The sequence below is a fragment of the Aptenodytes patagonicus genome, chromosome 5, assembly GCF_965638725.1.
Source record: "Aptenodytes patagonicus chromosome 5, bAptPat1.pri.cur, whole genome shotgun sequence".
Classification (NCBI taxonomy): Eukaryota; Metazoa; Chordata; class Aves; order Sphenisciformes; family Spheniscidae; genus Aptenodytes; species Aptenodytes patagonicus.
This window is the reverse complement of record NC_134953.1, coordinates 41,641,443-41,656,945: the sequence shown is the minus strand read 5'-3', so window position 1 is coordinate 41,656,945 and position 15,503 is coordinate 41,641,443. Positions and strand designations below refer to the sequence as shown.

Sequence of the window (15,503 nt, the reverse complement as noted above, 5' to 3'; positions counted from 1 at the left end):
AGTTTTTGCCTCGTGATGTCAGCAGACCACTTCATCCATTAGCATCGTTATTATCCTTTCATCATGAGAGGAAAAAAATGCAACGCTTCGCACTTGCTTTACTTTAGTCTTTTGCTCATAAGGAAGAAGATCAGTTCATTTGCGTTCTGCATCTCTCCCATTTTCATATGTATAGCAGCTCTTAGTATATAACCAGATGTCTAGGAGAAAAAATTTACTACAAACTTCTTTCAGGAGTTTATTTACCAGAATAAGGTCTGTGTTATGAGTGGCAGAGCTTTAAAACTGTAGCTATAACATTTTCACCCTCTCCGAGATTAACAATTGCAAATGATTTTAATGCTTTTGTAGCTTTAGCACAGCAGACAAGTCATCTGCAGCACCTGCAGAGCAAATCTATTCTCTTTTCCTAAGATTTGCATTGTATGAGCTGCTTTCAAGGCCAGACATAAGGGTAATTAATGTGAGCGTGAGTGACTGTCGCTCTCCATCTCCCTTTCTCCTATTTCTCTAATATTCTTTAAGCTAAGCAAAACTTGCAGGAAATGGCTTCAGGAAAACTAGCCTTGTCTTAACCAATTACATTTGTAATAGGGTAAGGATTGAGTTGCTGGAGAACTAAATACACCTTTTCTGAACTTATTTTCTGCCACTTCTATTGTGAATACTACATATGAAAAAACCTGAACAGTTTATCCTCCAAATAATACCTATTAATCTGACAGAAAAGAGGAATTTATTTTGATGCAACAGTTTGCAATGCAAAATGAATATACAACTCTCTCACTCTAAACGCTTGCCTCTCTTGCACGCTGGCTCTTGCACAGAGGCATCCGGCAGCTGTGTTGGCTTCAGGCACGACTTGCAGTTGTTCTCACTCTTCAAAAGAGACTCCCCATCCTACCAGCTCCACAAAAATCTTTGCATTTTCTCCCCAGCAAGCTGATACACGGTCCAGTCACTGGATGATCTCAGCTCTCTGGCATTGCTGGGCACTTCCAACACCAGATAATCCCCATGGCATCTCCGAGCACCCTGGGAGATGGTTTTGCTGATGATCTGAAACTCAGTGTGCAACTTGCTTACCAGGATGGAAATGCATTTTTAAAGTACTGGAATGAAATGCCACATATGGGACCGTGCAAAACATAGAGGCAGGTCTTGCTTTGTGCTTCTGCTCTCTGCCTTCCTGGCTTGAGTTAGGGTTTATTCCATAATTAGCATTTTTTTTTCTCTGTGTGGCTGTATTAACATACATGACAGGGACAGGATCAGTCCCCTAAGATATAAGTGTGGCATAGGAGCAATAGAGATTTTTTATTTTTTCCTTCTGAAACTATCTTCTGCAAGATCCCACTTTAACTGACACCAACCAGATCTCAGGAGAGATGTCAACACGGGAAAGGTGGGACTACGTGAGTTTCTCTGCTGCAACACGTACCAGTTTAAGAAGGCAAAGAGAAGACAACAATAAAGACTGCACAGTAAATTTTTGTAAACTTTCATGAATAAGGCTGCAAACACCTTTTTTTAAGGCCATGATCCTGATGGAGCCAGCAGTCCCTACCTGACTGCTTGATGGCCAGTGGGCAGCTGCCTGTACATAGCATTTCCAGCTTGAGTTGTTCAAAACATCGTTTTTTGTGAGTATCCTAAATCAAGCCTCAGCTTCTGCTAGGTAAGATTTAGCCTCAGTTCTTTCACAGCAGAGAAACAGTGCTGTAGGGGCATCCCAAATGTGGTAAAGCAAGGATGAAAACGTTAGCATTTTTCAACCTTCATTCCAGTTGGGTGCAGAAAAAAGAGTTTCAGGGAATGCAGGCAGACTTCATTTCCTTTTACTGATCTGTTTTGTTTTTTAAACTATGCTTACCCATCTGGCCCAAGGCAGAGAACAGTGACAATGACTGCATTTGTAACAGTGCAGTTTCGAGAGTTAACCCACAAGGACCGTCTGCCACTGACTGCGAAGCCGGATGAACACTTTCAATGAACGTCCTTCAAAGGTTTGGGAAACACATCTTGAAATGCATTTAAAAAGTGAATAGCTGCTTTTGTGTTGGTCTGAGGGCAGAAGACAGCGAAGGACCCTGCACAGTTTTCATGTGTGTTGGAAGATAAGTGTCCTGTCAGAGTGCTCGCATCTGGGCCACCAAGTATATTTTAGGGTAAAATCAACCCCCTGGGTTACAGCCAGGATTATTTGGAAGCCCTTGCTGGTTTAGTACAGGAGTAATCCCATGGGATGAATCAAAAGGATGAATCAAAGCATTGCTAATGGGGGATGTTGCTTCTACCTAGAAGTCAAGAGCAGATAACCAGGGATGGAAACCTGACCTTTCATGCCTCCTTCCACCACCTTCAGGTTGGCCACGTCTTTGCTTTTGTATTGGGACAGAGATTCAACGTGGACATTTTGGCACAGCTGTTTTCCCCTATTTTGGCAGCCTCTGTTCAGCATGTTGAGCTCTCTGTGAAAACATGTCGCTTTCAGAGCCAACCGGAATAGCTGCTCTGCCATTCCTGCAGACAGCAAGCAATTCCCAATGGTGCCCTCACCAGCTATATCGCCTACAAAACATTCTGTAGCTTAATAGTGTAGACTATAGCCAGCAGAAAGTCACCTCTCCTTGCCAGCGTGAGCAGCTCCTCCACCAGTGCAGCTACTTCTCCTTTTCATGAGAAAAAATTCTCTCAAAGGAGAGTCTAACGAGGCTTGGGGCAGGGAGACTGGAGAAGGTCAGAGGTTGCTCCTCATCCTGTTACCCCTGGTGGCAGTCACATATCTTTTGTGATAAAGCATTGTGATGTTTGTGGATTGATTAAAAAAAATAATCATTTTTATTGGCATTTGCTGTTAAAACTCAATTTCCTTAAGTTATGGATCTGGTTTGCCTTGTTGTGTGCTACACACCTTTGTAGGGTGGCCTGGAGGCATCTCTTCATGTGGACCTTGGACTGTACTTCTGCAAAGGGGGCATATAAAATAGACATAAATAGTTTGGTAGAAATACTTTTTAACACCCATGTCACCATAAATAACTTTGAAGAGCAGGGGGAGGCTGCAGGTGCGTAGAATGGCAGTTGTGAAAGCCTCTCTATTCCATATACAGCTTTATTCCATAACCTCATCACACAGGGGTGGGTTTTTTTTTTTGAATAATCAGTGTTAGAGGTGTTAGGTGGTGTAGTGCTGATCACCGTTTCAGTGGGGGAAATTGTAGCAGAGCTGGAGCCTCTTCTGCAATTAAGTGCTTAACCAGTTTCTCTCAAAATATGTTTAAAGGATTAGGCAGCAGAGAAAGCCCTGGTCATCTTCTCTCTGGCCCAGGAGTGATCAAGGCATTCACCCAGGATGAACAAGATGGGGTTCCCACCTTAGCATGGGTGTGTTGGAGTGCAGATCTTTCCCTTTCAGGGCAACTTCTCAATACTATAGTCAGTTCAGGTAGAGAAATTTCTCCTTGTTATATGGAATAAGAAGCAGCTGGAGAGAGTCCACAGGAGGACTGGGTAACCAGACTTGTAGGAAACAAGCTTACTAGGAAAGGCTGAGCAAGTTGCTAGTGCTTAGTCTACTAAAGACATAGTTCCTAGGCAAAGTGGGGGATGGTTATGGAGAAGTCCTTCAGGTGTACTGCAGGTAGGAAAGAGTAATGAGTTTTAAACTTTGTTGAGAGACTTCAATGTTAGATATCAGAATACTTTTTTTTCTACCTGTAGCAACTGTTACTATCTAGAGTAGATGACATGGATTTTTTAAAATCTTCATTATTGATAGGTTTTAAGAAGCAGTTGGAGAAGAACTTGTCAGAGAAAGTCTGGGTTTACTTGATCCTGCTTTGTTAGGGAGAGAGCAAGTCATTTCTTGATGAGATTAAGCTGTATTTGCTGGGATTTCTTCTATCATAAATAATGAATACATCCAAACTCAAGTGCTAAATGTTCTTTTGTGTATTTTCAGACTTCTTCACAGATTTCACAAAGCTGTGGAAAATGAAATATTTTTCTTAACTGTTGCTGTGCTGCAACATCTTCAAAGATCTCCTTTGAGTCTTCTGTTCCTGTTTGTCTTCCTAGTGTATGTTTTCCCACTTGCAGCAATCTGCTGCTCAGCCGTTTTCCTCTTAAGCTCTCCCTTTAGAGCTGAGGCTCCATTTTCCTTTGAGTGCAGGTACCCACATGGAAATAATCTCCAAAACATCGATCTTTGTATGCAAATCTTTAAATAATACAGGCAGATTTTGGGGGAAAGCAAGAATCTATTTTACGAATCTGTTTAATGTTGTCATGGAGAGAGTCGGGCTCTATTTTTATTGACCTGGAGAATCAAGCCAAGCATTCAATGCCCTCTTATACACTTGAGCATGTTTTCAAATCTTGTTCTTCTATCAGTGTTATCATCAGCTCTGTTGGCCTGAATTTGTGACATATTTTAACAGGTCAATAAATGTTTTCTCTCTGCTATTTTATAAAAGCTTTTGTTGAGTACAGGTTTTTTGGTACTAAAGTGATGGGCAGTCTTGTAAAACCTCTTCTCATGAGACTCAAATATAATTTGGCTGTATTGTTGTTTCTAGCTGTTTAGAAGGATACTGGCCCATCATAAACCACCATAAATCTGTGATATTAGTTGTGTAATTCTGTGATGTCATGTAGTTGGAGTTTGTTTTGTCAACAAGTTGATTTTCCCATTATCTGCTCTATTGCTGTGTTAAAGTTGTAAGCATTTATCTTAGGAAATTTTCTTTTGATCAATAGTAAGATTTAGGATTTGTTCAGAGCTCATATGCTATTTCTCTGTTTCTCCCGTACTTGGTCTATAATAAATGTCTTCTGCTACCCTCCCTTGGATTGCACAGACATAATTATCTGTAAAAAATATGCTGTGATGCATTCTCCCCCAATTTGGGAGTGTAATGGTGCAACCACAGTAAAATTTGTCCAGATGTCTGGGAGTATTATCTTCTCCCACGAGTTTATTCCTCATTTGGGAATGCTAGAGTTGGTATAATGAACTTTGATTTTATACTTAGGCCTAGCCATCATATAATTCCTTTTTAGCTGTTTCTGTTTGCTCTTGTTACATTGTGGACCCATGTGTTTCCAGTGAAAAAGAGTGCTTCCTAAGGAAAAAACAAAAGATGTTATTGAAAGCATGAACAATCATTTTTCTGCACTTAGTTGGCCAGTTCTGTCTTGTTACCAATTAACAAGTTCAGCTGAAGTTTTGGTTTTTTTTAAAACAAATAATGAAGGCTTCCAAACTTTCTAATTCCACTGCAGCATAGTGTATGTTTAAGCTAATAAAAGCAAATTCTGCTTTAACTGTGCTCACATATTAAGTTCACCAGGCACTTCATGCTTGGCCCCAGACAAAATACTGGGGTTTGCTATCAAACCCTCTGTAAGGTCTTCAGACCTCCCTTTGCTTTTTTGGGTGGGTTTTCCCTGGGTGCAGAAGCAGCCACCAAATTGTGCATCCAGAAAGTGTTTAGGGCTCATGAAACATAGGTGGGATGATTACCCCAAAGGCACATGCCAGGACTTGCTCTCCAGAGTTCAGGATTGCAAAAAATGTATGGGTTTGGTTTGGGTTTTTTAGCTCCCCAAAATGTGGAGAATAACTTTTATGCCATTGTGTTATCCAAAGTAAAAAGTGAAACCCTGTGTGAAAGGAAAAACATGATTTGTTTTGGGTTATATTTACCTCTCAGCAGGGAACTCCTCCCAACGGCCCCCTCCCTCCTCGCTTTGCACCTGATCAACAATGCTCCTGAAATCAGAGCAACGCATTGGGGAACTCAATATTAGGAGCATAGGACTATGCTTACACCATGTAATGGACCGTGATAAAGATACTCTTGAATGAACTGTTCTTGGAAATAGCCTCGGTAGAGCTGTATCAGCTCAGTGCTAGGCTTGGGCTAATATTTCATGTAGATGCATTGCTAATTAGTCTACCGATGACAAGCATTTTTAATTAAAGCAGGTACAGTGCTGCTTTCCTGCCTCTGGAATGTATGTTGTGTCTATGTGTTTTGTTTAGCATCACTTGGGAATATTGATGAACATCAAGTTTTTATGGAAAACAGAGAATGAGAGACCAAGGTATTGCAGAATCACGGATTGACTGAGGTTGGGAGGGACCTCTGGAGGCCATCTGGTCCAACCCCACTGTTTAAGCAGGGCCACCTAGAGGTGGTTGCCCAGGATCATGTCCAGATGGCTTTTGAGTATCTCCGAGGAGGGAAACTCTAAAACCTTGCTGGGCAGCCTGTAAGGTAGTGAAGATACAGCTTCAAGGTCAGGGTTACTTGCAGATTTGGAGACCCAACTTCATATCCCTCATCCTGATTCAGACTGAATTAAATCTCAGTCCTGTGGACCCTGGGCCAGTGGGCTCTTTATTGCTGCATTGCCCTCTCACCTCAACCAGCAGGTCCAGCCTGGCCTGGGAGACCATTGCAGAGGGAAATGCTACCAAACAAGAGGAAAAGTTGCCTTTTTGGCAAAAGAAAACAAACAAACTTGGATGTAAAATTCCCAATGAAGTCTTCAATAATTCTAACAGTCCTTCGATGCTGTTTTGTTGCTGACCCTGTACCCTTCGTGGCTTTGTGCTCTGCATTTGTTATGTCTGCGTGTGGTTTCAGGCAATCTTTTATCTGTTGCTGGTTAGAGCTGATCTTTTCTCCCCCTCTTTTTTTTTTTTTTTTAAAATTATTTCTTTCTGGTGGGATTGAAGCAGACCAGGAAAAAAATTTGCAGTGTCATACATGTGACTGAGCAGGCTTGCGGTGCAGATTAATTCCAGTAAATCCTCAACTGATTCTTAGTTGATTACCAGCTTTATGAGTGGTTCTCCAGATGTTTACTGCAAGTGGTCTCTCGTCATCACAAAATCCATCCTGGCTGCTAGAAGATCAGATTTCCATTATATATGCCGCTTTTCTGGTGAACGCTTGCCCTCCGCCCCAGACAATGAGGGCAAAATAACTCTGGAAGATAGATGAGAGAAATGCAGCTAGGTTTATGACCTGTATAGAGGGATCCATTAATTGAGGTTTCTCTTGTATTGCAGTGTTCCCACATTCCAGAGCCTTCCTGAGGAGATACTTAGTAAGCTTGCAGATGTCCTTGAAGAGGTAAGTGCTTCTAATTTTGAGAGCTAACGAGTTCAGAGTTTGCAAGCCTTCTGGTGTCAATATCCAAGCTCTTTTTTCTGAAAGAACAGCTTCACAGTTTTGCTCCCAGTTACAGCTGACTGTTCCAGCACATCGAGACAGTGAGAGGAGCTGTGTGAAAAATGAATCCAGTTTTGAACAGAGCTTACATATTTTAAATTGGATTTCTATCCAATTGGGGAGCAAAACAATCATTTCCTGCAGTGTGAAGGGAAACCACCTTCTCCTGCCCCTGGTTCAGTGGTGGTGAAGGGGGTGTGTGAAAATACTGCCTCCTTTCAAATTTGATGGGACGCTTATGTTGGAGGGCAGTATCATGACTTAAAGGAGGTGTCATGGAAAGCTGCTCCCGTAAGAGTTGCAGCAGAGAGGGGCGATGTAATAATGTCAAGATATTTGATGGTCCAGATGGAGTTGTGCTTTGCCTACCTGGCTATAACTAGTATCTCATTAGCATCAGGCTTTTAATGAGTCTTTATTTTAAAAAAACAAAACCCACACATGAACAACAACAACAACAAAAAAACCCCAACAACAACAAACACAACCCCCCCAACCAACAAAAAAAACCAAACCCCACACCCTACCCCAAAAAACAACCCCAACCCCCCAAAACAAGCCAAAAACCCCAACCTTGCCCTATAAGTGAACATGTGAAATGGATGTAAAAATATTTGAGTTGCATTGCAGGCAGTTTGTCTACATAGTTTATTCACATAGCACTCTGTTCTGGGCCTGCAGAATTGCATGTGATAAAATATTACAGAAATTGTTAATAAAACCTTTCAAAATGTAGCCATGTATGATTTAACTGCAGGAAATCTGTGTACAACAGTATTTTATGTCATTCCTTGTTGGTTTTTCCTCATACATGCCTTGCCATCATGAGCAACCCTAATAACTCTGTTTATAGAAAAATGTTCATGTGTACCACCTCTGCCATTGATTTTAAGAAACAGCACTGCTGACATTTAAGTTGATTCCCCCCCCGCCCCCCAGAGCATTGATAGGACATTGTTAATTCTTTGCCTTTTTATTTAGTATACAGATAAATTTTGTAATCCGAACAAATCAGCTGTTTGTCATACAGAATAATTGCATATTCATAGATAAGCTTTATTTCCTTTACTGTTGGAGAAGTGTTCAGATTTAGAGAGAAAAGGCATATTAACTCGATAGGCAAATTTAATTCATAGCATATCTCAAAACTGCATGCCTAATCAGAAACAGATAGTTTAATTTGCTTGGATCACTTGGATCACATAGCCAGCATTAAACTCCTTATCAAGAGTTAAGGAAAAGAATAAAGTCAATAAAACTTTTTCAGGGACACTTAAAGTTTCATGGCAGGGGAAAAAAATCATAACAAACATCAATGAAGAAATGAGGGACGAAAGCAGCATTTGTAGGGATAACTCTGTACCCTTAGGGTGGATGCTATGGCAAGAGAGGTTGGTTGTCCCACTCTGTACTGGGATATGGCTCCCTGTTTCCTACTTTGAATCACCCTTGTTATTCCCTCTGGATTTGTCTTTGATTTAACATACCATGTTTTACATAAACTAAAAAAAATCACTCTACTATGATATTATGCGTTTTGTATTTAGCAGTATCCAATGTATTGAAACTAAGTGTCAGTAAGTTTATTATCCTCTCTGTTGCTGTAACAAGGATTGGATAAAAGTGACTGATTGGCACAGTTTGAGGTAGGGGAAAAAATCGCTTTCTTAATGTCAAGATTTCATGCAGTTTTTCTTTTGATACAGTGCTGTGAATAATGCAACACTTCTGTCCTACATTCTTTAGCTAACAGTTTTTAGAAATTATTTAAAATCCAGAAGTAAGAAAAAAAAGCTGGTTTAATTGCCCGTTACCCAAATCAAACTTGGAAATGGCATTATAAAGACAGTGGGGAAGAAAAAAGGTCAGTGTTTGATAACATAATTTCATTTCTAGAATTGGTAGAAATAGTCCAACAAGTTCCTTGGATAACTCAAGAATTAACAAAACCCGGCGGAATTTCCTTTTGACTTGCAGTGGCTTCTGACTTGTGCAAGATCACTCCCATCAATGAAATTGCTCATAATTCATATACGTGGGAGTAGAAACAAGTCTATTGAGTTCAGTTTTAGCTCATTCAAACCCAAGCTACCGATATGCTGTGTTTCTGCTAAGAAATCTTCTCCCAGGAATTAGCTTTCTAGGGCCATAATTTACCCTGCTTCCAGGCGCTTGTTCTGGAGATGAAGCTTTTTCCAGCTGTAGATCATTGCAGTTGACACCAATCTCAAAGCAGCTTTAAGTTGCACCTCTAGCCTCAGTCCCTGGAGTTGGGAATCACTGCTGGACCCTGGCACAGCTTTTCCCAGCACCTAAACCTGACCCTTCTGTCTTCTTCCATTACATTTTTAAAATTATATTAATATTTCTCAACATTACATATTAACAAGCATCAATGTAATGTATAGCTGACTTTATTAACATATCTCAAACCATTAGGTAACGACTGCAGTGATTTTCACCGCGGTGGGAAGCCAAGCATCCCTTCCAGCACAGAGGTTGATTTAGTTTGGTTGTAATGCCATCTCTGCGTTGTTTATCCTTGTGCTTACCAAACATAAAGTGTGAGACAACAAGTAGTATGTTTCTGCAGCTCGAGACTTCATTCTTGTTTTACTTGGGTTTTGGTAGCTTGGTGTCTTAAGGAGATGAGGCTTATGTCTGCCAGTAGGACAGTCCTCTCAAAATCATTTGCAATTGCTTGCCCAAAACTCATTTGATGCAAAGTTCCTGAGACATTCATCCAAATTATGGGGTAGGATGGGAAGAAAGATTTAAAGTAGTGGATGTTGAGTCAAAATAAATGCAGGGGTTTGTGGTCAGCTCAGCCTCTGCTTCACAAAAACTAAGCTATTGGCAGGGAGCAGCTGTTTGGGAGAGGTGGGGAAACAAGGGTTAATGGTGCTTACGGTGTGCAAGGCACGAAGGACCCAAATTCATCAGTTACTCTGTACAGAGAACAATTTTTAATCTTTATTTTTTTTTTGTAGGGTGCATATCATCCCACGTTTGCTGTGTGTCTGGGATGCAAGAGGCAGCACATAGCACTAGAGCCTAGAAGTTTAATAATGACATTTTTAATACTGTCCCCAATGTTTTCCTAATTTTTCTTCCTTAGTGCCTGCTTTTTCATATTTTTCTTCAGTTGAAAAAGCCCTTCTTGACTTCCCTCTGACTCTTCAGGCGTTATGCCCTGAGCTGCTCCTTCCTAAAAAACCTGTTGTCCAATACCTCTGGCCTCTGGTGTGCATGCTCACAGCTCCATTGCTTAACAGTGTTGAACCAGTGGCAAAATAGTTTCACTGTACCGTATTTTGGTAAAGAAAATCAACGTGTTTATGTTTAAATATTGGAGGATTAATGTAGTTGGAAAAGATTATAGAATTGTTTAGGTTGGAAAAGACCTTTAAGATCATCAAGTCCAACTGTTAACCTAGCACTGCCAAGTCCACCACTAAACCATGTCCCTAAGCACCAAGTCTACACATCTTTTCAATACCTCCAGGGATGGTGACTCCACCACTTCCCTGGGCAGCCTGTTCCAAGGCTCGACAACCCTTTCAGCGAAGAAATTTTTCCTAATATCCAATCTAAACCTCCCCTGGAGCAACTTGAGGCCATTTCCTCTCGTTCTATCACTTGTTACTTGGGAGAAGAGACCAACACCCACCTCACTACAACCTCCTTTCAGGTAGTTGGAGAGAGTGATAAGGTCTCCCCTCAGCCTCCTTTTCTCCAGGCTAAACAACCACGGTTCCCTCAGCTGCTCCTCATAAGACCTGTTCTCTAGACCCTTCACCAGCCTCGTTGCCCTTCTTTGCACATGCTCCAGCACCTCAATGTCTTGCTTGTAGTTAGGGGCCCAAAACTGAACACAGGATGCTGCTTAAACATAGCTGTATGCCTTACACCCATCCGAGTGCTGTGTATCTCAGATTAAATACCTGTATTGGTATTTATTGTATAAATATCTTTGCTCTGGATGAACACATCTCCTTTGGAAAACAGTAAAAGAGCCTTCTTGCACATTATTTTTATTCATGAAGTGTTTGAATAATTTTAGTTTCCTTGGGTGAAAGAGGGGAATTTGTTTGCAAATTGAAAGACTTGCTGTAGATGATTAATAGCCAAGCTTAAAAGTCATTTTTTTATAAACCTGAAAAACTTTGTGAAAATGCAAAAGCTTGACCTTTCTGCACTTTTGAAGGCTTTGAAACAATTTATGGTTGTCTTTTCTGATTACCGACTTTCTGATTTTTCTTAGAGTTAAAAAAAAAAAGTCTTTTTTTTTCCATCAGACACCCTTAATATTTATCAGTTATATATTACAAAAATAAAATAATTTTTGGTAGTAAACAGTTCTTTTCTAAGAATATATAGCCTTAGCATTATGACACTTCTTTATAAAGTGGGCATTTTATAACAGAAAGGAATAAAGTATTAATTTATTTTTATTTAGGAAACTAAAATGCATCGAAACACCCGCAGAATAACTTAACAGCAACTGAGGTGCTGTCCACATATGACTGCCACTGCCAACATTTAGGGTCCTGTCCACTCTTCCAGCCCCAAAACTGGAAGGTAGCACAGGGATGTACCTGCCCTGATGGGAAATCTGGGAGGAAGGGGAAGAGCATCTTCCCCAGCTTCAGGTCTCTGAGAGTTTTCACCTTTTTTTTTTTCCTTTTTTTTTTTTTTTCCCCCTCACGGGAATATAAGGACTCTCAGGTATTGTCAAAAGCCCTGTGGGTCACAGCACTGTTAATATCACATGGACAACGTGCGTCTGGTGTCTCACCCAGTGGTTATCTGGCAGGTACTAACGTTGCCAGTATTTTTAATCTTTATGGATTAACTCCATTCGTTAAATGAAATTAAATCCTTAAGGGAGGAGGATGGTGAGTCTGTAAGAAGTGGATCAAATTGCCAGGAACTACACCGCAGGTGAGAGAATAAAAAAGGGGAATTTATGGTCATAGAGGAGAAAAACCAAACAAAAACCCCCAAATGCCCAACCTCTAGTATAATTTCTCAAGATGTGACTCCTCACGGTAAAGGTATAGGTGCTTTGTCTGCCTATAGCATGGCAAGGTGCCTATAGGACATGTGTTTGCCCACTATTAAGCACCTTTGCTTTGTCTTTGCAGTTAGGAGGGGGGAAAAATCAGACGAGTGGCACGTGGCTGATGGAGCAAGGGTGGCATTTTCCCCCACTGTGCTCACAGTCGAAGTTCATTGCCTTTTGGCTGTGTATATGAGAACAAGCAGGTGTGCTGGTTTTGGCTGGGATGGAGTTAATTTTCTTCATAGTAGCTAGTATGGGGCTATGTTTTGGATTTCTGCTGGAAACTGTGTCAATACTGCAGGGATGTTTTCGTTATTGCTGAGCAGTGCTTACACAGAGTCAAGGCCTTTTCTGCTTCTCACAATGCCCCACCAGCGAGTAGGCTGGGGGTGCACAAGAAGTTGGGAGAGGACACAGCCGGGACAGCTGACCCCAACTGACCAAAGGGATATTCCATACCATATCACGTCATACTCAGCATATAAACCTGGGGGAAGAAGAAGGAAGTGGGGGACGTTCGGAGTGATGGCATTTGTCTTCCCAAGTAACCGTTACGCGTGATGGAGCCCTGCTTTCCTGGAGATGGCTGAACACCTGCCTGCCGATGGGAAGGAGTGAATGAATGCCTTGTTTTGCTTTGCTTGCGTGCATGGCTTTTGCTTTACTTATTAAACTGTCTTTATCTCTGTCCTGGTTTCAGCAGGGATAGAGTTAATTTCCTTCCTAGTAGCTGGTACAGTGCTGTGTTTTGGATTTAGTGTGAGAATAATGTTGATAACACACATTATGTTTTAGTTGTTGCTCAGTAGTGCTTACACTAGTCAAGGACTCTTCAGCTTCCCATGCTCTACGGACTGAGAAGGCTGGAGATGCACAAAAAGCTGGGAGGGAGCACAGCCAGGACAGCTGACCCAAACTAGCTAAAGGGATATTCCATACCATGTGACGTCATGCTCAGTATATACACTGGGGGAAAGCTGGCCGGGGGGGGCCGCTGCTGGGGGACTGGCTGGGCATCGGTCGGCGGGTGGTGAGCAATTGCATTGTGCATCACTTGCTTTGTATATTATTATTATTATAATACTTAAATTATTAAACTGTTTTTATCTCAACCCACAAGTTTTCTCACTTCTACTCTCCCAATTCTCTCCCCCTTTCCACCTGGGGTTGTTGGAAGTGAGCGAGCAGCTGTGTGGTGCTCAGTTGCTGACTGAGGTTAAACCATGACAATCTCAACCCACAAGTTTTCTCACTTTTACTCTTCCGATTCTCTCCCCCATTCCACCGGAGGGGAGTGAGTGAGCGGCTGTGTGGTGCTCTGTTGCTGGCTGGGGTTAAACCACAACAGTAGGAACCACTGGAGTCGCATGGGGGTGGCAGTGGGGGGACCTTCTATCAGTGGCGTTCAGCTTTGACCATGCGTTTGGAAGAGCTTTCCAGAAGCTCAGCAGGAATAAATTAGTACTTCTGGCAGGAGGCGGAGTAGATGCTGAGAAAAGGGAAACCAGTGGGCAGGCAGAAGGACAGCTGAGCTTGAGATGTTTGAAATATCTGGAGGAAGAGGAATGTCAGTCCAGGGTCTGTGTTTCCGGCATGGCCAAGGAGGGGGATGAGCTAGTAGTGGGCATGGGCAGCACTCGGAAACTCTCTCCTTCTCTCTTTCTTTTTTCCTTCTTTTCTTTTTTCTTCGGGGCAAAAAAGAGGGATTTCTTTTCCATCTTGAAGTTGGTTCACTTTCTGGTAGCCTTTTTTCTCTTTCAGGCGTATCCTCTGTGTCATTCAAATGTAAAACTTATATCCTTGGAAGATTTAGATCTAAAATCAGTAGCTCAGGTAACAGTAAGTGTAATTAAGGTTGCTTGACCTTGTCTTTTTTGAAACCATTTCCAGTTGCTTATGATTTTGATGACTTATCTATTTGATCTAAAATTGTTCATTGCGGCTGCTGGCCTACAGGTGATTTCTCTAATTTTTTTTTTTTTCCCAATTCAAACTAATAATCCTGTTTCAAAGAAGGAGATTGCTTTGCCCCTATGTCAGGGATGGACTTGTTATCCACCTGAATATCTGTCCCAGCTCCATTGAGTTATGTAGGGCTTTCAAGGTAGGGGAAAGGGGCAGGAGATCAGAGTGCCTGGGGAAGCTGGAGAAAATAATACGTGATTTAAAAGTTTTGTAGTTATAAATACACAGGAGGGGGTTGAATTAAGGTTTCGTTGGCATTTTTCAACTCTAGCATTTTCTAAATCCTGTGTACTTGATGTTCCTTCGCTGTTTGGGATTTAGCGTACTAATCCATATATTATATGTATGAATCTGAGCAGTTTGAGTGACAGATAGCAGCAAATGCAATTTCAATTTGCTTACCAAAATACTGGAGATTCTTTTTGAGTAGATAATGTCAAATCTAAACTATGTCAAATGGATTCTTCTTGTATATTGTGTGTCCAGAACTCTAGATAGCTTTGCCATATATATATTATTGCTATATGTATATAAATGTCTATAACATTTTATGATACATTGCAAATATGTAATATTTATTATATATACAATATATAATAGATATTTAAATATAATATAAATATGACTAATTGTCCTAAATCAAGTATGCAAACCACTTCATTAACTAGTCCTAGGTTTTCCTTGCTGTGACTGTACAGTTTGGCTTGGGAGTGCGTTAGGGCCCTGGGACTGCCATTCCCCATGTCTCCCAGTGTGCATTTTGGAAATCATTTCACTAGAAGCTTTGATACTCCAAATTTTAATTTAATGTAATGCATTACAGAGGTCCAAGTGCCAATAATGTGCTTCCTCAAACCCAGGCAGCTGTGATTTGGCTACCTCATTGATCCCAATGCGTATATGGTCATAGACAAATGGTGCTGCCAAACTATTTGAGCAGTACAAGCGAAGAGAAATGTGTTAAATACCAGAGGTGGATGATGCCAAGCCTGAAATCTGTGTTCTTGCAGCTCACTGGCTGCGTGCAGAACGCATCTTGGGAGTGTGATCTCAAAGTGCTGAAAGCACGGATCACAGCGCCTGTCTGCAGCCATTTCATTAATGCCACTGTAAATTTATGTGATGAGGGTTGCTTGCTGCTCTTTTTTTTTTCTTTTTTTTCCCAATTAAAGAATAAATCGAATAAGTCACAAATGGTAAAAGAAAAACAAAATTCATCTCTGTTG

At 41.2% G+C, this 15,503-nt stretch overlaps 1 protein-coding gene across 3 annotated transcripts in view; it reads left to right on the top strand.

Moving 5' to 3' along the window:
- Window positions 1-15,503, top strand: part of PRKG1 (protein kinase cGMP-dependent 1) — a 541,470-nt gene that overhangs the window by 371,231 nt on the left and 154,736 nt on the right. For 2 of the 3 annotated variants that reach the window (XM_076339487.1, XM_076339486.1), the window contains exon 5: window positions 7,085-7,148. The exons of the other annotated variant lie outside the window; for it this stretch is intronic. In XM_076339487.1, coding sequence (XP_076195602.1) covers window positions 7,085-7,148 — 64 coding nt within the window. The remainder of the gene's footprint in view (window positions 1-7,084; window positions 7,149-15,503) is intronic. 3 annotated transcript variants of the gene reach the window in all.